General features: G+C 46.0%; 3 protein-coding genes across 6 annotated transcripts in view; 1 reads left to right on the top strand and 2 right to left on the bottom strand.

Annotated features, from left to right (window-relative positions):
* LOC119453329 (fatty acid synthase-like) overlaps positions 1-24,180 on the top strand; it is a 162,312-nt gene that overhangs the window by 48,409 nt on the left and 89,723 nt on the right.
* LOC119453325 (multiple inositol polyphosphate phosphatase 1) overlaps positions 1-24,180 on the bottom strand; it is a 49,878-nt gene that overhangs the window by 19,477 nt on the left and 6,221 nt on the right. Inside the window, exons 2-3 of one of the 4 annotated variants that reach the window (XM_049667771.1) lie at positions 23,587-23,688; positions 1,783-1,984 (exon numbers count right to left, since the gene is read on the bottom strand). In XM_049667771.1, coding sequence (XP_049523728.1) covers positions 1,783-1,984; positions 23,587-23,616 — 232 coding nt within the window. In that variant the 5' untranslated portion in view covers positions 23,617-23,688. Of the gene's footprint in view, positions 1-1,782; positions 1,985-4,921; positions 5,182-23,586; positions 23,689-24,180 lie in introns of those variants that run through there. The other 3 variants (XM_037715367.2, XM_049667770.1, XM_037715364.2) reach the window with 3 other exon arrangements.
* Positions 12,873-17,653, bottom strand: LOC119453327 (alpha-(1,3)-fucosyltransferase C). Its single transcript, XM_037715368.2, has one exon. It carries the CDS (start codon positions 16,021-16,023, stop codon positions 14,938-14,940), a length of 1,086 nt encoding a protein of 361 aa, XP_037571296.1. The 5' UTR covers positions 16,024-17,653; the 3' UTR covers positions 12,873-14,937.

The following is a 24,180-nucleotide window of genomic DNA, read 5'->3' on the forward strand; positions in this document are numbered from 1 at the left end:
TCACACCACCGATAATACTCTGGCTGTCTTTTACTATTCTTCCACCACTACATTTATTAAACTTTCCTCTATTAAGCCAAGGCCTCAAGCAAGGCAACTACTAGCTATGCCCATGATGGGTCTGTCCCTGTCTCTTCCCTGTTATTAAAAAGGTTTTTACAGCACTCAGTAGAAAACAGGAAGGAAGGGAAAAGTATAGACAGCAACAGGACTTCTACTACTACTACTACTGCTGCCGCGGTGGCGGCGGTGGCGGCGGCGGCGGCAGCAGCAGCAGCAGCAGCAGCAGCAGCACTATGCTTCATTCTGTCCTGTTGCTTTCCATCTTTTTGCCTATTCCATCCTCTTTTCCACTAGGTGCAGGAAAAATCTTTTTAACAACATTATGGTTCCAACTAGCCCAACCTCTGTAGTAACTCTTCCCTCTTTTTCTATCCACCAATACCGTAAGAGAAAAAATAAGTTCCGGTTTTTAACAATTCTTATTACCATCCCAAGACCCTATGTCCATATCTGTGGACAGCAGCTTTCATATTTTTCAATGTAAACCAGATGCGACAATAAAAAATTTGTGCTGTCTCAAAGCCAACTGCATGATGCACTGTGTCTATACATAATTTTCTAATCATATTGCCACCGGTTTTTAAGACAGACAATCGAAGTTAATTTGTGCGTGGCCATTGTATCATCGGCAGCAAAGACAGAAGCCCGTCAAGTGCATTTCCAGTGGCACGAAATTGCACTCCCATCCATGATGAGCAGTCAACACAACAATCTGCAATGCGGCTAGCTTTGTGAATGTGTTTAGGTGAACAAAAACATCTAGGCCAGAACTTAGCACAGTTAACTTTCAAAGTATGCGAAAGTGTACTTAGATTGTGACAACTGTGACAACTTGACAGCTGCCCGCGTGCGTCACGAGTGACCTTGCACACACTTATTAATCGAAGTGACGTTTCTATACCTTGTACCTCTGTTGCGATTTCGTGCACACTGTGACACGATTGCGTGAGGTCAACACTCCCAGAGTTTTCTGTTAGGTATACCTCCACAGTGGGTGAAGGCTGCCTATAATTCTCGTACAAATGCGTGACCGATGGTGGGATTGAACCTGCCTTCCAGCAAAGCAGATCAATCAATCAATCAATCAATCAATCAATCACTCAATTTTATTGTTTGTGATACATATGATGACATGTTATTTTTATACAGGCAGGACCCCAGAACCTTTTGAAGGGCTGCAGGGGTCCATTCTTTAACATAAGTGTTTACAAGTGAATTACAAGGCCAAAAAGTAAATACAAATGTTACAATGCTCTAACCACTAGGCCACGATTGCAAGCATGCTTCCCTTGTGCCCAAGTCACTCCTTGAAAAGTCTGGCACGTGTATCACTTACCAGTTTCTTCCATGCTTCCTTCGTGACAGCTAGCACTTTGAGATGCTATGATAGATTGCACTGCCTACGGGATTGGCCCACATTTTTTTGTCAGACGGACACCTACAAAGTGTAAGAGGTTCGCCAATAACACTTTTGCATTAAAGACTTATTCCCCAGAGAAATTTTGCATGTTGGTCACTTTTTCAAAATACATGGATATGCATGTGTGCATTTGTAGCCTTGTCATTTGATCAAACAGTTTTACAAGCCTGTGTAAGACAGCTTTGCAATTAAAACAGACAATGAGAGGCGCTGTCACTGTAGGCTTTCCACATGCCTCAGGAGATTCAATTGATGGAAAACATAGCTTTTTGGGTGGTTATTCATCACGTATATCTCACCTGGTAAGATGTATTCACGTTGTTTGTCCAGCTGGTACATCTTGACCAGGACCTGGTAGTCGGTCTTGGTGCCGTAGAGGCGGTAGGCACCCTCGTTTCCATGGTAACACGTCTCCTCGCGAATGTCAGGGTAGCAGACGGATTTGTCGCGGTGAAGCAGCAGGTACAGGACAACGGCAATGAGCACTATAATTGCCACGAGCTGAAGGAAAAGAAATTGAACACGGCCAGAGGTCAACAGAATTTGGTACGGTTGCATGTTCAATCAAGTGACGGTTTAACCTGAGTTACACCTGTAACTGTAACAAAGCTGAGCTATCTAACATGGCCATAACTAACTCATCTAACTGATGCCATGCGCAGAAGCCCAATTATTTTAGAATATCAGTGTGTTAGCACCTTGCGGTCGGGAAGGCATCATTGAAGCGAATGAAACAGTTTAGCAGACTACGGTGCGACTCACATTTGCTGTGCGCCGTCACAAAGTGCTGATTTAAAGGCACTGATACTACAGTCGTAATGTGTTCACTATATCAGATGATGATTATACTTGAACTTTCCCTCAGAACTACTGATAAGGAAATAAACAAGTTCTCCCACCTTGTTTAGTTCCTTATAAGTAGTTCTGAGGGAAAGTTCAATTATAACCAACTTCTGATATAGTGAACAACGTGCACTGTGCTTACTGCCAGAAATCAGTGAGTTAAGCAAGTTTAAGTTGTGTAAACCAGTAAATCGGACTCTCAAAGTATGATAAGCTGTTGAAATGGTCGTACATGAAACGCCTAAGCATTGGGGGCATGGTCGGATGGTATTTTCTTGGTCATCCTGCCACTGAAGGCCATCATTTACGGAAGTTGTTGTGTTTTTATAACAATTTCTTCACCAAAGGTGCTCTCCGTGATATCTATGCGATCATCCACTGCACCAATTCATCCCATGTTTGCCTGCAGTCGGCAAGGCTCACACCGGGGGTCTATTGTCACAAGGCTCAGCTGATGTCTCGCAGTTTGTCTTCATAGACATCCTCATAGCAGGCATTTCTTGTGCAGGCTTGACTTAGTTCCTCGATGAGTTCTGGCATTTAGAAGTAAGATTCTGAGGTCATAACCATTACTGTAAGGTTCACCAATTTGTCTACATTGTACACTTCTACAATCTATTTTTAGCACAGATCACCATTATTAGCACCATTGGTAAGCTGTTGAAGAATTGAATCTTCAGTTCCGGTATCAATTGCATTTTGGTTCTTTTCTTCTGATATTACAACGCACAAGTGAGCGAAAACGGGAACGCCCCATTAAAAAAAAAATTAAATATTAAGTTCTGGGGTTTTAAGTGCCAAAACCATGATCTGATTGGGGGCCATTGGGGCCATTGGGAACCATGAGTGGGGGGCTCCGGATTAATTTTGATCAGCTGGGGTTCTTTTAACGTGCACCAAGTGCATGGTCCACGAGCGTTCTTACATTCCACCCCCATCGAAATATGGCCGCCGCGGCCGCAACTGAACCCTCAACCTTGAGCTCAGCAGCGCAATGTCATAGCCACTGAACTACCGCGGCAGGTACGCATATTACAGCTATGATTGCCTGTGCAATGCCGTGCAGCCTTCTCCGCTTCCCCGGCTCATTGAGATGCTGCTGCTCCACAGTTTATTCCGTTTGTCGTAACTGAACTGAGCAGGCTGGTGGGTCGTTATAAGTGGACTGCTTTTTCATAGACTTTGCAAAACTCTTTGGGTGCTGAGAAACTGTTTGTAGTAGCCGAAAGTTCCCTATAAATGGGATCTTTATAAATGAGCTCGACTGTATCGAAGAATTCTATATTTGCAGATACCTGAAGAAAGTCAAGTCGCACCTTCACAACAGCCTAGAGCAAGGTGGTTGTTCGGGCGAGGTTGCACAGCATATTGAATGTTAAGTCAGTGGGAAGCCGAACGTCCACGTAACTCCATAGGAGCAGCAATCAAACGAATCATGAGATCATGGAAACAGCAGAGATCACGGGTTCATGTAATAGCCGTGTTATTGTTCCTTCATTACTTTTGTACTAGAAGGAACTTTCCTATTTCGCTAGTGTAAGGTGTTGTCATTTGGCAACTACATGATGTTGCGTTTGCCTTGTTCTTTTCATTTTTCAACCTTAACTGGTAGCTTGGTTGACTTATTTGTACGTATGGCATGTGACAGTCTCGTTTTACCCGCTTGATTGCTCTGTTGATTGGGCTTTTGCTTTTGATTCTAAGTGAAATTTAGGTGCAAGATAATTTCTTTTGTTTTCGTGTTTTTTAAAGATTATCTTCATAAACTGTGTACTCAGATGCATTAGACACTCGTTTGGAAGTACAACACGTGTGTGCCTTGTCCCTTTCTGTTTCGTGCTGATGTACATTCAATACACAGTCTAGTCTCCGTCTCACCAATTATATGCAGTACAGCATGCAGGCTAGGGCTCCTGTCAGCCAATCAGTAACAAGCTATATGCGTTCCAGAGAAGAGAGGAGGGCTTGTCCGTTGCGTGCTACTAATACGCCGTGAAACTTCTCATTCAAGTGGCCTCACGCGGAGAGCAAATAGAGACGGGCAACGAAGACAACATTCCTTTGATCCTCTGAGACCCATATAGCTTTAGAAACGGGAATTCGCAATCGGGATATTGAACTATGATAGGAACAGGAACACCTTCACTAAAATAGCTTGGCGCGCTACGATCACTTGATCAGACAGGTAAAGTCTGTTCTTTGCGCACTTCGGCGATAGTATCGCCTCGGCGACAATATCGCCGTCAAGCGCGCGCTGATTGGCTGGTTGAGCAAAATGAGATGACGTCGTGCTCAACCCGCCAATCAGCCCATCAAATTTTGCTAAAACAGCCAATCAGCGTGCGCCGTTGGCCAAGGCGACAGTATCGCCGAAGCGGATCGTTTCAGAATACGGCCCCCGGGGTCGCTATCACACATCAACGCGTTGCACACATTTACAACTTGTTTACGGTCAGACACGGGCACTACCCGAAGCATTGTACCCTCTTAAGGACGTCATGTAACGGTACCAGCACTCGTCAGCTGGCTACCTCGGCAGAAGACTATTGGGTAAACGCACTGGGACGATTAAACAAACGTGAGGGCTGCACTAACCGGCGACGCAGCGTACGGCCAATCGGAGTCGTGAGCGCGACGGCCGTCTGCTTCTTCGACGCGCGGTGCTTCGGCAGCTCGCTGGCCATCGGTGCTGGCGGCGGTTCTCACGCTACTGCCTTTCGATGGCTTCATCTGAACACCGCCGAGTACCGATTGCGGTCTGTAGATATATAACAGGAGGGGGACGGCGACCGCAAAAGCCGGGGAAAGGTGCACGGGCCGCGCGACGAGCCGCCATGCGCGCGGCCGCCCGTGCAAATTTTGACAGCATCGGCTGGTCTTGTCTTGGCTAGGCAAGGTTTCGTTTAGCCGCCGGCGGGCCTAGCCAGCATTTTGGCGTGTTCAGGCGTGAGGCGATCTAGTACACTGTAGCCCAGCCATGAAGGTGAACTTCAGTATAGCCTCCAATTGATATATTACAATAAGTCAACTTGTCATTATTCATTGATCTGCGACCGCTAAAGCTGCGTGCCGGAGTCGCTCCGCTCCCCTTGACAGGAAACCTCCATGTCAGGCTTTTGTTGTAAAACATAAGAAAACAAATATGTACTGCAGACGTCGAAAAGCAAAATGATATACATGTTTACAGCAGTGCAGCTTCCGTTGTTGGCGTGGCGTCGGAGCCGACAGGATATGGCGACGGCAGAGCGGGCCGAGCAGGTGGCACATACTCTTTTCCTGTTCAGGTTTATTATGGTTCAGGGCGTTTGTTCAGGGGAACGGGTCGCTTATAGGACGCTACTTTCCAAGCGGTAGGTCACAGTTTATGTGACATGGTTACAGACATGTCAACTTTATTTCGGCGCAAGAGCGGGGGAGCGGTGACTGCGCACAGCAATAGTTGGGCACGCTGGTGCAACAACCGTCCGAGAATGTGTGGCCACCAAAATGGAATAGGGGGTCCTGGCTCCCACGCATTTCCGAGTGAATGGACTCCCCCCCCCCCCCCCCCCCCATCCATCTTCCCCAGACATTGTAGGGGTCATCAGCATCATCATCATCAGCCTAATTAGAGTGACCTAGAATTCTAGGTCACTCTAGCCTAATCCTATGTTCACTGTAAGTTATATTAACTCTATGCCACTGCAGGAGGAAGGCCTTTCCAGCGACCTCCAATATGTTGCCCCTATCTTGCTCTACCTGATTCTAAGTTATGCCTGCAGATATCCTAAGTTCACCACACCACCTAATTTTCTGGCGCCCTCGACTGCCCTTATACCTTCTTTGACATCCATTCGGCTACGCATTACATGGCGTGCCCAGCTTAATTTTTTCCTCCTAATTCTAACTAGAATCCCGGCTACCCCCCCTCCCCCCTCGGTATGGATTCACACCGCGTGGGTGGCCGATTCTCCAGTATAGATTCTCCAATCCAGCGGTGTTGATTAAAGAATCCACACCGCTGTCTTTCTAACGCGCTTCGTTCCATCGCTCAGCTTCTTCGCTAACCTCCAAGTTGTCACTCCATGCGCCAAGTTTCCGCCCCATGTGATTGTGCACTTTTCTTTTCACAGATAGCGGTAAGCTGGGCCGGTTATGCGGGTAATGCATTACTGATTTGGTAATGCTTGCCGTGCGCGCTCCAATCCCCATTTTTATTATTCTGCAAAATCCTTTCTCGTGATCAGGGTCCCCTGTGAGTAATATGACCTAGATAAGCGCACTCTTACACGACTCTAGAGGTTGGCTGCCAATCACGAGTTCTTGTTCTCTTGCCGGGCTATATTGTACTTTTATCTTCTGCATATTTCTATTCAACCCTATCTTACAGTTTATCTGCTAAGGTCCTCAATCATCAGTTGCAATTTATACCCAGCGTTGCTGAACAGGACAATGTTATCTGCAAACCGTAGATTGCTGAGATATTCGACGTTGATCCTCACTCCTAATCCTTCCCAGTCATTTAATAGCTTGAATGCTTCTTCTAAGCATGCAGTGAATAGCATTAGAAACATATATGTGATTCTTTTCTTTATCGGTATTTTTTCGCTTTTCTTACAGCCGAATTAAGCTAGCTGCGGAGTACTTAGATATTTGCTACGATATTCACGTATGCTTTTTGTACTCCTTACGCAATGGCTGCATGACTGCTCCATAGAGAAAGGAAACTGCTCTGTGACCACTGAATCAAATGCATTTCCGTAATCTATGAAAGTCATATAGAGAGGCTGGTTGTACTTCGCAGATTGTAAAGACACGATGACTTTTGTTAATTCCGCTTCCGAAACGGGTTTAAGACATGCCGGCGTAACGTTACAGTTAGCGTTGAACAGAACGCTCAGTTGGGAGCCCATTCGGCACTTCCTGGACAAAAGACCATCGCGTGACCAAGTACCGCGAAGACCATTTCCGCAGATGTTATCGCTTCGCGCTGACGCTTCCGTTGTGTCGTCACGTCGTCGGGGCCGAATTGCGCAACTGTTTAATTGGCATTTCGTAAGGGCTGTTGCGCAAAAACAACAGCGAACGCCCGTTTCTGGGGGGTGAGCAGGTTGGGGGGGGGGGGGGGGGTACGAAATGGCATGCGGGCCATTGCAAACGGTATAACTGCGACGAATTGTTGAGTACTTACGCCGTCGACTTCTTTTCGGAGTGTGTACTTGACTCGGTAGAAGAGAGCTGCGATTTTGTTGGGGTTTCTGAAGCGAGGATCCGTGTAGATGATCATGGCAGGCCCCCAAGTGAGCGAGTTTTTGCTGTTGTTGTTAACCTGAGTGCTAGCGCATATCCACATTGGGGCATTGGTCATCAATCGGTTGCTTAAATTAGGCGTATAAAAATAAGGGAATCATCAATTTGAACGTTGGATCTTAGAAAGTATAACGTTTTTGTGAGAGAAAAAAGCAATGAAAAAGTACGAAACGAGATATGGACTCGAGAATTCGTACTCTAAGTCTAGGATACCGATGATGTAAGTGCTGTGTCCGGTGAATCAGCAGCAAATGACACGCGCGTCAGTAGTTCCGTTTTTGCATTTTCTTCATAAATGACGCAGTGGTGATTCAGAGATTCAGGTCTTATATCTCGTTAACATTGGAGCGTTAATTTTTTGCCCCGCGATTTAAACGTCGCGCTACATGTATTTCTGTTCATATCAGCTGTGGCTGAGAACACCGAGCGATGATATATTGTTGTTGTTGTCGTCTTAGTGCGTGTTGGGTGGCGCATACCCACAGCGGTGATATAATGCACGCCATTGTGTCTTCTTTTTTTCTTTATTTTTCTGTTCCGTCTGTTTGTTCTTTCCGTTGCCAGCCTCTATCTCTAGTTAATGAGTTTGTGAATCGAATGAATAAATAGTTTGTATTCTGGGGTTTTACATGCCAAAGTCACGATCCAATTTATGAGGCACGTCGTCTGCTGACTAATTTTGGCCACCTGGATTTTTTTTAACGTGCACCCAAACATAATTACCACAAGCGTTTTTTGTATTTCGCTTTCCATCGAAATGCGGCCTCTGCGACCGGAATCAAAACCACGAACTCAAACCCACGAACTCGAACCCACGAACTCGAACCCACGACCTCGAACTCATCCGTTGCCCCCATCTTGGCCATAGTCGACGCTAAGCTCCGCGGTAGGTTTGAATGATTATGTTAGTTACGTACAGCCATGCGGACAAAAAAAAATAGGTCATTTCTTTTGTTTTAATATTGTTTTTCGTTACAGGAAGATAAAGGACGATTATTGAAAGCAATGGGATCGATGACGTTTAGGACATAAAGGCTATTTATAATATGAGAGTTTTTACTTTTATCTGATTACACTAAAAGAGTTAGCGTTAGGGTATGTCAGTGCAAACTAGTGCTTCGCAGGTCACCGCGTATCATTTTTCAGCTCTGATCGAGGTATCGGAAAATAGCTGTATTGTGTGTTTGCGAACTTGTCAAACACAAGTTCGCTACACTACAGCAGCATTTCAAGTCTACCACCCTTGTTAAGTTAAACTTTTTTTCTTTATCAACCATCGCGCCTTCTTTTATTTATTTTGAATAAAGTTGTTACTCAATCACTCACTCTCTTTATCTGCGGTGTAATAAAGGAAAAAATATGTTCACACCAAAATTTTTTATAGCAATTCGAACAGCAGGGTTTAATTCTGCCGGTTTAATTCGAAAAGAAAAGTACGCCGATTTGCCTTTCTTTTTGTTTTCTTTTAGTTTACCAGGAATATGCTTTAACCGAAAAAAAAAAAAAGCCAGTGAAATCAAATTTACCGGAGAGCTAATATGGCGATCGACGCGCAGCTGCTAGCCTATCAGATTAGTTCTGAGGAAGCCCGCTAGGTGGAGGAAAGTTCGAGAAAAGGAAAAAAAAAGTCTCATCTACCCGACTGTATAGCAGGAAGCTGCAAAGGAAGAACCCACACGGGTTTCTCATACAGAAAGCTTCGAAGTTTGAGAAAAAAAAATGCGTCCTGGTGTGGGGTCGAACCCAGGACCAATGCCTTTCCGTGGCGGTCGCCCCCTACCATATGCGCTGACCAGAATCTTTTTTTTATTGCCTGGTTTGGACAAATACAAAAATAAGAAGAACCGCTACACGGATACTAAAAACGCTGACAGGCTACCTGCCAGCACAATGGGGCTAAAAACAATTTATAGCAATACGTTTATCTAGGAAGGAATACCAATCAGGTTTCTCGGTTTGAAATTGATACACGTCCCTAAGATATTGAATGCTCTCAATGAAGTATTCCCGCCCTGGTCTCGTACTTACATCAACGTTCAGCACGTCGACCTGCATCGTATACACACTATCAAAAACCAATGCCATGAACATATCGTGGGGCACGTCCCGCACGTTTACGGCAGGCAAAAAGCGGATGCCATATGGTGTAACTGGCAAGTCTTTCTGCAAGGTCCTTTGAAGGATGTCCCAGAGAAAACCTGCATCACTGCAGACTAGACCACTGCATCACTAAGACTAGAGCAACTTTCGAGGTAATTAATTGTCCTCAAAATCTGGTAAAAAGAAAAATAGACATTGACTTTCCAGTTAAGCTCGTTACAAACTGCTTGACGCACGCTTTTGGGAAACTGTTAGCTAGAACGCCAATGTATTTCCTGGAACAATTTATGGACAGATATCTCGAAAGTGGCACTAGTCTTATGATTGCAGCTAAGCAAAGATGACTTCGCTACTTCCAGGCTTCAATATCACAATTGCAACATGGCGCCTAACGTGAAAAAAGAAAGTTAGCTTGCGAATACCGTTAACTAATTAGCCACCTGGTCATGGCGATTTCTAATGCAGGCAACTTCCGCCCCTTCCAGAAATGCACCTGGAAATAAAGTCCCGGCCACGGTCCCTTCCACGCTATATATAGACATGAACTCACGAACCTTACCTCACTTCTATCTAACGATCGCGTAACTCCCCCGGTTGCGACGCACACTCCAACTAGAGATATGCGTTGCCCCCATCTTGGCTAAATCCGGGGGCAGCGTCACCGAGGCTGTACAAATTCCTCGTTACGATTTCGCGCTACCATACCACGTAATGTATATGTCAACGGCTGTTTGCGCTAGCCGCCTACATCTCCGCGACGTACACCCGGGTTGCTAAATGGCGCCGCGTGGATGCGACGATCCGTGATCTCCGAAAGCTTGCTTGCTTTCAGGCGCGCATCCGCCAACGCCCCCTACATAGCTTGCAAGGTCGCCGAAAGCGTGCGTCTTGGGCTCTTCTAGCAGCTGCATGGCTGCGTCACCGTCGCGTCTTTAGTCTTCTCGAGGCTCGCAAAAAAAAAAAAAAAAAAAAAAAAAAAAAAAAGCAGGCCGCATACACGCCGGAGGGGCCACAGAATGAATTATTCATCTTTCACTCCTCCTTCCAGGCTTCGCGCGCAAGCGGAACAGCACGATGAGGTGGCCGCGCGGCAGCTGAAACTCTCGGAAGCGTTTTGTTCCGCATTTCGTTAAAAGAAGAAGTTATCGAAAGAAAAAGCACGCAAGGCCGTTGGGTGACGTTGGCACGTAGGATTTAAGCATGTGTTCCCTTATAAGGCGAGTTCATACAGTCTGTGAATTGTGTATAGACTTCTTATGGGGACCACTTTGCCTACTTTGGACTTGCATTAATGTACTACTGCTGCAAGTCATTAATGTACTACTGCTACGCCGACCTCTCTGCCTTTCTAATAAATTATCTCTCCTCTACTACTGCACTACTACTGCTGCTACTGCTGCTGCTGCTACTACTACTACTACTACTACTACTACTACTACTACTACTACTACTACTACTACTACTACTACTACTACTACTACTACTATACTACTACTACTATTACTACTACTACTACTAATAACAATAATATGAATAATGATAATAATGTGCTTATTTTTGATATTTAATGCATTAACTGGTTGACCAGTCGAACGAGCCATTAGTATGTTGTGTTCAGATAGCCAGTGCGCGAGCAGCAAGAAGTGGATAGTACTATGTGCAAGTAATTGCGTAATTAATCTGCTTACGTACAGTCGGCGTCGAAAGTTGTCGGACCGCGGAGTCTGTGAACACGTTAAATTTCTGAGCAGTTTGTGACCGCATACGTAGCCAGTGAAATGATACGACACTGTGTCATTATCGCACATACATGGAGTACAAGCAATTGAAATCCGAAAAATAGGTTGCGCACCTGCAGTATAGGCTGCAGAAATAGTATACAGCTTTTTCTTCCCAGATCCCATGGAATTGGGTGGCCGCCCACCTTCGGGCATTAACGGTCTCCGTATTAAAGGTCTCCGTAATAAAGGTAATTCGTAATACAGGTCTCCCTAATAAAATTTATTCGTAATAAAGGTCTCCGTAATAAAGGTCTCCGTGATAAGGTCTCAAAGTTTATTCACTCACATCCCATGGTCCGTAAATGTTTGACACCAAATGTTCGCGCAAGCGTGAAATCCAGAATTGTTAGTTTTTTTTGTTCGAGACGACAACCTTTGTCGTGCTTTTCGGTGCGGTGCACATTCAGAGTTAGCGTCCGAAGTCGCGAAAGTATAACGAGGCGTCGTTGGCTGAACAATGCAGGAGGACGAACCTGAACATATGCCCTTCAGTCTTTACGTATTTGCTACAACTCTAAGGCGTTTAAGTACAGCTTCAATTTTCCTCGCACTGTTGAAGAATACAACTATCTTCCGGATTCTGTCGTTCAAGGTTGCAATTTTAGTGATGCCTTAGAGGAACATTTGACTCAACACCCTGAAATTTGTTATGCGATCGAGCGTTTGCACTTTCCAGCTTTGCCTTCGCCTCAACTTTTTTGCCAGCTCAGTCGCATGTCATATAGTTCATGATGACATTATTTGTACTCAGTTTCATTAGTGAATAGTTCGACTTTATCTTTTTGCAAGCTCGTTCGTGGTGTTTATGCAAATTTGTGGGTTTTCTGTGTAACCTATATACTGTAATAATGACCCTCCTGATAGGGCTAAATGGTCTGCGGTAACTTGAAATGAATAAATAATAAAGGCGCTGTAGGGATGCTGTCACCTCTGGCAGTTAGACTATCCTTCCGCTATTACTATAAGGACACTAAGAGAAACAGTTTTAAGCTTAGCTGTATTAGTAAATAACGCTTGCGCCATAGCAGAAGGGTCGCTCTTACTGCAAGGGGAGTCTTAGCATGCCAGAATCGGCAAAAAAAACCTAGAGGCGGGTGGTGACGGCGCCCTGAAATTCCCGCATAATAGCTCGGCGTGACGTCATAAATTTCAATGGTGTCTGCTGGGGTGTGATGAACGATTTGTCAGTAAAAATTCCTATAATATAGCATTCTATAGAGGAACCACAAAGACTTAGCCTAGCAAAATTTTAGAACACCTCCTTCGACAAAGGGGTCTGAAAAATACGAGAAGACGCTTTGAAGTCTGTGACGTCACACACGCATACCAGCATAGTAAGGGTTTCAGCGCGAAATTAAAAAAAGGCAGTTTTTTTTTTTCGATTTATAATCGACCTTTCCCCGCAAAATGGACGAAAATAGAGTTTCGAAAGAGATCTTTACCAATCTAAAGCTGATCTATTTTTATACCTCTGTAATGTTCTTCAGTATATAGAGTGCTGCCATTATCGTGCTACATTTCAGTTCTGTTGATTTTGCACGAAACCGTGAGCATGAAAATGAAAGCAGTTATATTTAATATTTCCGAAACAGTCGCAACTCTGTAATATTTAGCGTCTGCGCAGCCGATAAAAGGCGCAAGCATTGATTCGGGAGCTTAGGACAACTTTTCTTTACGTTAAAGAAAAAAAAAAAAAAAGATCAGAGCCATTCCACTCTGTGAAGGTGGATGACCAGCGGAGCTGTATCCACCTTGATAAGTATGTTGATAAATATGTTGATTGAAAATAAAAGACACATACCACAATGAATTTCGTTTTTTTCCCATGATTTTTTTTGTTGTTTTATTAAATTGCGCACTCAATGCCTTTTAGATTTTTAACCTTCTTTTGTATGCTTTTTTGGATTTATCATTTGGGTACCAAGGTGACTATATCGCTTCATGATCGCTATGATATAGGGCCAGTGGCTCTGTGGTGACACTGTAAAGGTTCTTGGCCAATGTGAGGTCTATACACGATCGAGGGATCCGATGGTCCCGCCTGCAGTTTTTACTTTGGGACCCCTTCCTGTATACTAGTCTATGTACTAATTTACTTATCAATAAAAATGAATTGAATTGAATTGATGACGCGTCGTCGATGATAGTCTCACCGCACGCGGCCTACCCATTGTACGGGTGGAAGGGAACTGAGATAAGGCCACATGGTTAGGCTATAGAGCGCGTGACGTCAAACCGCAATACTAAATAGTGTCTATTCCGGTTTTGCTCTTTTTATTACGATTTTTCTTATCACAATACGTTGTGACACTTCTCGCGATTAAACGCAGCTGGAGCATAACCGGCGATACGCTTTTATCGCCGTTTTTATCACTGGGATCGGCCAGTCGTGAGCTCTGGGCTGGCCGCCACCTTTTTTGCCTACGCACACAAACGGCCAGAACCCAGCGTATAACAGCTCCGCTGAAAAAAAAGAAAAAGACCTCTAGGCGTTTTCTTGCACTCCGCTTTCGTCTGTATTAAAGAAGCCTTCCTTGACGCAAAGTAGGCCTCACGAACTTACGTAATCCGTTAGATAGGCCCTTCATTCCCTGTTTCTCAGGTAGTCAGCACATTGCTGTGTATGCGAAGCGGAAACTTTGCTCGCGCATCACGGTGCACGCAACGCGTCTCACATCACCGGCGATACACTTTCGCAGACAGTCGAGCACAATTCGAGCAGCACGTGTCTTCAAAGAACAACTCGTGGTACCTGTCTTACAATCAGAGTGACACCCTTGCTCGGTTTCGCGCACAAATCGCGGGCGAGCATTCTCGTTACATTCCGAGTGCTTTTTTTTCCACATAAGCGCACCGCAGTCAATGGGATAGTCAAAAGAAGATATGCAGTGCCCTGCAGGCCGTACCACTCTAGTGGTAGCTGTGTGTACCACCTATATACATATTGTATGTGCGAAGAAGAAAAGATCTGTCAGAGCACTAAATCCGTACCACGTATTGAGGTCTCATTAGACGTATCACTTGATGTGTACGTGCAACACGCGCTTAGCAAAGAACAAATAAATCTGGTACGGCTACGTCCCGAAAAGTATAAGGCAGGGTATTAGGTCACATGCTCGAACTGGCACAGTACATTCCTTCTTGACCGTGGAACAAGAGGCATGGCTACCTGCGAGTAATACGGAGTATCCGACGCTGGTTGTGGATGAAGGTTCACTGCATAAACGGGATACGTTAATTGTACAACTCGGCTCGCAGCCTTGTTACTTGGTCTACCGTCAAGAGACGATAGGCCTAGCCACCAGCGTCGTTCCACTGGAGCTTTAACCGTGGCACTTGGGTCACCATCGTGAGAGGATATGACGTGCCAGTCGGAACGCAGCCGTATACACACGCTGCCAGACCGTAACCATATACCACTGACGTCGTGTACACGCTCGGTCAAGAGAGGACCTGCTCCCAGTTCGAGCATTGCGCGTCTTCGAGGAACCACTCGAGGAACCGACGGTACGTGAACTTTCGCCCGGAGGCCACGTCCTCGTGCAGCTTCGCGCAGAGCTTGCAGGCGGCGCTCTCATACTTGAGCTCCGAGTGCTCCTTCCAGAGGAAGTACGAGTCGTACCACTCGGGCCTGCGGGCCACTTCGGCCAGGTACTCGCCGAGTCTCTCGGGGGACTCGAACTCCAGGGCGTCGACGTACGAACCGGGTGGCGCCAGGCTCGAGTAGTTGGCCCCGCCCATCACCACCGGCACGATGTCGAACAGCAGCGGCCGGTAGAACTTCTCCGTGACGTAGTCGCGGCAGATGGAGTTCTCGAACGACAGGTAGAAGCTGTAGTTGCGCGCCGCTTCCCTGAGGCACGCGTCCGACGCCTTGGGCTGGCATACCAGGTCGCCGCACTTGCCGAAGACGTCCACTCCTATGACGTCACGGAGACGCTCGACGTACGTCTCTCGCCTGCTGTCGGTGTCGCAGTGGGAGACCATCCAGACGGCTATGGCCTTCCGCCTCTTCGGGGTCTCCTGAAGCTCGGGGCCCCTCTTGAAGTCTTTGGAGGAGTGCTTTCTGCGCCGGAGCTTCCTCTTCCTTCTGGCCCGAAAAGTGTATCCGTAGCGCGTCGTGACGTCAGAGTCGGTTCGGTACGTCATGGTAACGTTGAACAGCCCGTCCAGCTTTCGAAGCACGTGCACGGGTGTCGCGGTCGGAGGTTCGAGGCTGAAGAAGATCCAGCTCTGCTCAGCGGATCGTCGCGGGGGCATGTCATCGAGTTGAATGTCCTTGCCGTGGAAGAGCAAGGCGTGGCTCGAATGGAGGTAGCCGCGTTGTCGGGTGAAGATGCACGGGTACGGACACGTTGGATCGACGACGTCCTCCTTGAAATAAGGGTAATCCTCCTTTCCACACCACGTGGTCCAGAGAAGCACGACCAGAGGTCTGTCGGTGACCGCTCGATGAGTGACGTAAACGGAGCACAGTGCGAGAGTGACCAAGCAGGCTTTTAGAAGGGCAAACTTCTTGAGCGCCATAATTAGGGCGACGCATTTAATCTCTGTTTAATTTATCGCACGTCGTCGTTGTATGCTCTAATGGCGTTTTCTGGCTACGCAATTGCAGTTGGACCTTGTGGTACCATTTAAAAGCCGTTAGGCATATCGCATAGTGAATGATGGTCCACTTTACAGTTCATATAGCAGCAATCCGCAGACAACACAGAATCTATGGATGGCAATGATGACGTTGACAGTTTTTGGACGCTACGAAGGTATTAACACATTGTTTCAATCATTAATGTAAGAACTACGAAGGTATTAGCATGTTGTTTCATTCGTCAATATAAGAACATCAACGTTTTTACCAGAAGGTAACCATCTTTCTCACGTTTTAAAGCACAGCACTCACTTTTTTTTTGTCTCTAATCGTCCGGTCCCGGTAACGCCACTCGTCACAGACACACTCGATGCAAAGGACTTGCAAAACGAGTCACTGCCGTCCTTCAGGTTAACCCACGTTGTAATGTCACAAATCTCGGCTGCGTAGACACGGATCCTTTTTCGTCAAACGGAGTCGATCTACATCTCTTTGACGAAGGGATATGTCTTCTGCGCGTGTTCTTGCAGGACGACGCGGGAGAACGCCTCTGGAAATGCTCCGCCGGAGTCTTTCGTAGCCAGGTATGCCCCCCAAGACGCACACAAGGACACTGCGCATGGTAACGGCGGCGAGATATGATTGCCGAGTGTGCGAGCCGGAAATACTCCTGGACCGGAAGCTCGATTTCGTGACGCAGAATATAGGCCGGATGTGAGGCGCCCGCGTAAAACGTCACTAATGAACTTCGCGCGATCCACATGTGTTGGCGCCTCGAAGCGAGATTTCTGCTTCGAAATTTCGAGTATAGTTGGCGCGCGAACATTTCTAAATTTTGAATGTGAATGGAATAGTCTTGCTATTTATTTATTTATTTATTTATTTATTTATTTATTTATTTATTTATTTATTTATTTATTTATTTATTTATTTATTTATTTATTTATACCCTGAGGGCTTACAAGAAGCATTATAGAGGGGTACATCAGTACTTATAAAAAATACAAGCATAAGTGAAGAACATAATATTGAAAAAAAAAAATACAGCAACTACTGGCTACCTATTCAACAGCAGTAGCGTGTTCCTCTTGAATTGCAAATCGTCGATTCGAATACGAATCAGGCAGGTCCTTCTTACTTAATGCGCATTCGATTCGAGAATGCACTATCCGAAATGTTATTATACGGGATGCTTATTTTTAAGTTTACGGAACTTCAAAAAACTAAAATTCCTAAATTGAAATATGCGCCGGAAAGTAATTAATTAAGAAGTTAACTAGTAAATTTTCGCTAATTAGTTGAACGCTATTTGCCACAAACAATTTTTAAAAATTCCGTAAAACTTAAAACATATGATCACCCCGTATATTTGTCTCTATTCATATATAAGGACACTCATGGCAGTCAATAGGGAGAGAAAGACCAATGCGATTAAGAAGTGTTCCTGATGACTTTGTTCCAGGAGTGACGCGGGTATTGCGCATAATCATCGGTTCCCGAGCGAACGCGTGGGATCATTTCAAGTCATTCAGCAATGAATGCCTCGCCTTCGAAGCAGCCCGCGAATCGGTTCTCTCGATTTACGTCGAAGCGACTTAAGGGCCAGGCCAGCGTTTTTGATGCAGTCTAGGACAATATCCAGGCGCGTATTGTGCTCCCTGAATGTGCGTCCAAATCACGGTGTAAGATATATAATCATTAGGTGAGGACACTCGCCAGACTCGATCGACCAGATAAAGTAGCAAAGGCGCGCGCCGATCGGCGCGGTGACGGCAGCGGATACCTATCGGCAGTACGACGCAACTTCAACACAGAAGGCTTTTTATTGGTTTAATCGCCCGTTGTTATAGCAACCGGCGGTTCGCGGGAAATCCGAAATGATTGAGTGACGCACGAAAGTAGGTCACCAGGGAGAGGGCATGCGCGTGTTCCTTGTCGGCGCACGCTCTCGCCAGCGTTCTAACTGAAGTTGCGTCGTTCCGCCGATAGGTATCCGCTGCCGTCACCGCCCCGATAGACGCGCGCCCTTGCCACTTTATCTGGTCGATCGCGTCTAGCAAGCAAGCCGGGAAGTGTCCCCACCTAAAGAGTATATATCTTACACCTTGGTCCAAATATAACAACGTCGTCAAGATAGCACATACACATGTTCCACTTTAATCTCCACAGAATGGTGTCCATGAACCTTTTCAAAGGTTGCTGGAGCGTTTAACAACCCAAATGGCATCACATTGAATTCGAATAATCCATCCGGAGTTATGAAGGCTGTTTTCTCCTTGTCTGCCGCGGGTGCATCGAGATTTGCCAACATACTGAGCGTACAGGTCAACTGAAGAAAAATAAGAGGCCGAATGAAGGCAATCAACTGTATCATCAATCCGGGGCAGCTGATATATACATCCTTTTTTACTCACAGCATTTAATCGGCGATAACCGACGCAGAATCTCCAGTTACCATCTTTCTGACGAGTATGACCGGAGTTGCCCAAGCACTCCAGGACTCTTGTTTATTAACCTATTTTTCATTGCGTCACTCACAGTCGTTCACCGATTATCTTGCGCTCGCTAGGCGCGAGACGCGATAAGGCTTTCGTCTTATCGGGCATTCAGATCCCGTATCGATAATAGTATGGTGTGTTCGAGACCCAGGAATCGAGAACGTTTCGTCCGGCTGCGCAAGTCGAACACCGACAGATGCCTTAGACAGTGTATCCACCAAGGTATGGCCGCCGTCTCGCAGTATATCGCGTGAAGTAGTAGGCGCAGGCAATTATTCTGTGGTTCCCCTTGGATGACTGAGGAAAAGGGCCTAACAGATCAATTCCAGCTTGCTGAAAGGGCAAGCTTGGAGACGGCACAGGTGGAAGGAGACCAGATGGGGAAGTGGTTGGACGTTTCCGACGTTGACACTGTGTGCAGCTGGCCACATACAACTCAACCGAATGTCGCATCGGGGGGCCAGTAAAAGCGTTCTTGAATGCGATGCAGTGCCTAAGTGACCGGAGGTATAGGGTCATCGTGCATAGCCCGAAGGATTGTTGGCCGGAGACGCTCCGGCACGACTAGAAGGAAGCGTTCACCCTTGCTAGAGTAGCTCGTTTTGTACAGGAGCCCGTCACGTACACAGTATAGCTGCTTGTTGCAGTATAATGGGACGAAGTGAACATTGGCTCCAATTTGGTGTCTGTACACGTTGTTCGGCTTAAAACACGTCGACATCAGGAAAAATCTGCTGCCACAGAGGCAACGAGATGGTCAAAATCGTCTGCGTCACAGTCCGTCGTGGTAAGGGCAGCATCCGGGAAAGACAATCTGTGCCAGCATGTTTTCGGCCCCTCTCAGAGGGAACATTGAAGTTATATTCCTGTAACCTCATAGCCCAGCGCGCAAGGCGACCACAATAGGGTCGCGGAGATTCGGGAGCCAGCACAGGGAATGGTGGTTTGTGACGACTACGAATTGGCGTCCGTATACAAATGAGAGCGAAATCGCCGAACCGCAAAGATTACAGCAAGACATTCTTGCTCTGTCACCGTGTAATTGCGTTCAGGTTTGCTTAATGAGCGGCTTGCATATATAAGCAATCACGTGCTGACGGTCGTCGTAGCGTTGGACCAGGACGGCACTCAGACCTACGCCAGAAGCGTCTGTGGGGATTTCTGTCGGCGCTGTATCATTGAAGGGGCGGGGGTTCTACTATTTCTCCACCAAGTAAATGCCGTCGTCGGGAATCGAATCTTCGGCCGCGTGCTGAGTAGCACGATACCATGGCCACCGAGCTGCCGTGGCGCGCGCCTATGGAAATTATTTTCGTCCTGATGGTTCGGAGATTGATTGTCGCCGCAAGCCGCATCAGGAACAATAGCGCGAAAGGTTGTCGATATTCTCTTTCTTAGCCGCAGGGCCATCGGGCGCAGCGCTGTCGCCCATTCCGATGACTGATGAGTATACGCATTGCTCGAGGGACACTCTTAGACACAGGCGACCTTCAGAGAGGCGTCGCGTTGTACCTGGTTGCTGTTCACTATTTAAAAGACAAGGTCATTGCAGTTACCACATAGTTGTCGCAGCATTCACTACGTACGTACCTTGGGCAGGTATAACTGCGCTTAGTAACAGTAGAGTTATTAACATCATCATCACCAGCCTATATTTATGTCCACTGCAGGACGAAGGCCTCTCCCTGCGACCTCCAATCACCCCTGTCTTGCGCTAGCTGATTCCAACTTTGCGCCTGCAAATTTCCTAACTTCATCTCCCCACCTAGTTTTCTGCCGTCCTCGACTGCGCTTCCCTTCTCTTGGTATCCATTCTGTAACTCTAATGGTCCACCGGTCATACACCCTACGCATTACATGGCCTGCCCAGCTCCATTTTTTTCTCTTAATGTCCATTAGAACATCGGCTATCCCCGTTTGCTCTCTGATCCACACCGCTCTCTTCCTGTCTCTTAACGTTACGCCCAACATTTTGCTTTCCATCGCTCTTTGTGCGGTCCTTAACTTGTTCTCGAGCTTCTTGCTTAAACTACAAGTTTTGTCCCCATATGTTAGCACCGGTAGAATGCAATGATTGTATACTTTTATTTTCAACGACAGTGGTAAGCTCCAAGTCAGGATTTGGCAATGTCTACCGTATGCACTCCAGCCCAATTTTATTCTTCTGTAAGCTTAATTTTAAGTTAAATTAAATTATGGGGTTTTACGTGCCAAAACCACGATCTAATTATGAGGCACGCCGTAGTGGGGGACTCCGGAAATTTCGACCACCTGGGGTTCTTTAACGTGTACCTAAATCTAAGTACACAGGTGTTTTCGCATTTCGCCCCCATCGAAATGCGGCCGCCGTGGCCGGGATTCGATCCCGCGACCTCGTGCTCAGCCGCCCAACACCATAGCCACTGAGCAACCACGGCGGGTTTCTGTAAACTTCCTTCTCATGATCAGGGTCTCCTGTAAGTAATTGACCTAGATAAACGTACTCATTTAGAGACTCCAGTGGCTGACTAGCGATCCTGAATTTTCGTTCCCTTGCCAGGCTATTGAATATTGTATTTGTCTTCTCCATATTAATCAGTTATTAACATGTTACTGACTAAACAAGGTAGTCCCAGTTATTGATGGGTCTCAGATATCAATCCCTAATGTAGTTAGCACCAGCGGACGCAAAGTTTCTTGCCTATATAACGCGTTTATCGGACCCGCTATGGCGTACGCCAGACTGTGTCGGATAAATGCATTGTAGGCTACAAACATTGTATCCGGTGGTACTAAATGCTTTTGCAGTTGGTAGCTGAGACCGCCAAGTAACAGCGACCACCTTGTTTAGTCAGTGATGGTACTAACTCTACCTTTACCAACTGCAGTTATATAAAGGCAGGCAATGCGGTGACGACTGTAGGTAGTAAGTATACAACGGTTTCTTTAATAGTGTTGGCTGTCAAAGTGGAGGTCGTCGTTCCAGCATAGGGTTCGACGTTCACGTACGGCTGGTCTTGAGCTGCCCGAAGGGCTCAGCTAGACTTCTAAAAACATTTTTAAAAAGAACTTGGTGAGTGTTGTTTTTGATACAACCAGTTCATCAAATGTGATCACGATGACCATAAACATGGCGGTGTACTTTTGGAGAGGTCCATAGAATCTGGCGCAAATTGTAATTACGCTCAGGCTTGAAGCACATCTTCTTTGTCTTTTTTAATTTCTTAATGCGATAGCATTAAACAGGACACTAATCGGCCTTCGTTGTTGCGGTGGGCGTAAAATTAAGTGCGCCAATCTCGGAAACAGTTTAATCGAAGACGTAGGTTTACCGATCCTTGTTGAAAATACAAAAAAAAAGCTAAACTTGTCTAGGCTGATGCAGTGCTCTTTAGAAACGAGATTTTCTTTAATTTTCCGGTTGATTATTTGAAAACTACAATTGTCGTAAATTTTCCGGTTGATTATTGCAAGAGAAAATGAAGGTAGAAATTTCCAAGTTTTGAATTTCGCGCCGCAATAAAAGTGCTGTATATCAGAGTAATGTCGGAGATGTCCATGTATATTTGGCCGTGGTAGACGTCGTAAATGTACTAGAATCTCACTAAGTTCAGTCTTTGGATCACTTAGAAGACGATGTAGCCCGTCTTTATCGATAAAAAGCTAATGAGTTAGAGATTATAAAGAAATATTATACCGAAGCAGATGCCGTCAAACACCCATGACGTCATGGCGAACTGGTAAAGGAACATGAAGGCGGTATCGCCAGCCGTCTTACGTTTTTATACGTCTCTTCTGGCTTAGAAAGCCTCTTTTTGTGTTACAGGAGTGGCTTTTTCGGTTTTGTGTAAGGGTAATTTACTCATACAACTGACATAGTTTTTTCTATTTAGTGTCCATTTAAAGGAACACCAAAGAGCACCAAATCAATCGTTAGAGTCGCAATTTGTTTTCAAAACCCTGTTGTTTTCTTCACTTTTGCGTTGAGAGGTTGATTTACTATAAGAAGACAAAAATTAAGGCCGAGCTTTCGTTTCTTGAATTTCGCTCCGAAACCTCATCGTCGGTGCGTCAGTGTGATGCGTCACGGATTTCGAAGTATTATTTTTTTACCGTACTTGGGCTTTTGTGCCACCGCAAGAGTTTCCTTTTTTTTTTATATCCAAAACTTGGTAGGTTCGATCGGTCGTTAGTTCCTTTAGAATGCGTCGCAATACATCTTGGCATGTCCATGGAAAATTTGACCACACCCCCGCACAGATGTCGTCCAAAATCCATGACGTCACATCAAGCTGTTGCGGGAACTCGAACGTGGCGTCGCCACTTGTATCTCGTTTTTGCGCCTTTTCTGGCTAGCCAAGCCCCTGCTCTCAGGACAACAGCGTTAAAAAAAAAAAATCCGCCTCCGTTCTACTCTGTGAAAGAGAATGTGCAGCGAAGCTGTTGCTGACGTTAGACAACGTCACACAAGCACCACCACCACAAGCGGCACACGTCATGAACGCACGTGTGCGAAGGTGCAGCATGCATACATCCTCCAGTCTCCTAGGCCCTCCGCCAAGCGCAAGTGCCTTATTGAGCTAATTGAGCTTTTTCAAAGTAAATTGCGTCAGACAATTCATAAAGTACGACAAGCTGCAGACATGATAGCACCAGACTGTAATTCGAATGTACGAGACAGCATAATTCTGTTACGCGGAAACTCAAAGACAAAGCCCTTTTTCCAGCTGCCGTTTGAGGTCTGTCTGAGTGACAGCGGTCGCCAGGTGGCGGTGCTGTTTTTGGGTGAGCACGGAACGAGCCCACGAAAAATCCCGGCCAACTATAGAGGCTACCAGCTTCGCCGTAGAATTGGTGTTGTAAAATGATAATTTACTAATACAGGCTCAACACAAGTTTCTTCTCTTTATAGTGTGTCTTTACTCAGGTGTAGCTCAGGTGTATAGCATGGGGGCCTGCGAGTTCCTTTTTTTTTCTTTTTCGTAAGTGTACGAAGGTGTGCGTCGTCGGCACGTCTGTACTTACCACAGCAAGGCGGACCCATTTCCAGTTCATCGCGGAGCCCCTTGCAGGAAACGCGCACGATGTTCCGAGTCTTCAAGGGCTCTCTGACCGAGCTGCGTCCTTCTAGAACAATGAAAGTCACGCATCAGTTATTCGCAAGACGACCGCGCTATATGCGTGCGCTAGCCGATAAACAACAGGCGGCGTAAAGACACATTTCCAAAAGTACATCGTCGTTTTTCCTGCATTATATTACGCCGGGTTCAGCGTGAATACGTTGAAACACCCTACACATACAGGAAAAAAAAAAAAAAGGGGGGGGGGGGGGGAGCAGACGCACAAGTGAAAATATTTTGATGAACTTACTAATTGGCCGTGGGCTGAGCCTTCGTCTGAGTAAAACATGATCTCCTATACAAACGTTGGTGCATAAGCGAGTGGCTATCTCTTATAGATTGTACAGGGTTAGGCAGATATGCTCCGGCTGATACGTCAGTTTAGTAAGATATTTTCACTTGTGCGTCAACTCCCCTTTTGCCGTACTTTTCCAAAGCTGGTGACACCTTGCCTTCGAATATATATATATATATATATATATATATATATATATATATA

The sequence above is a fragment of the Dermacentor silvarum genome, chromosome 5 (assembly GCF_013339745.2).
Source record: "Dermacentor silvarum isolate Dsil-2018 chromosome 5, BIME_Dsil_1.4, whole genome shotgun sequence".
Classification (NCBI taxonomy): domain Eukaryota; kingdom Metazoa; phylum Arthropoda; class Arachnida; order Ixodida; family Ixodidae; genus Dermacentor; species Dermacentor silvarum.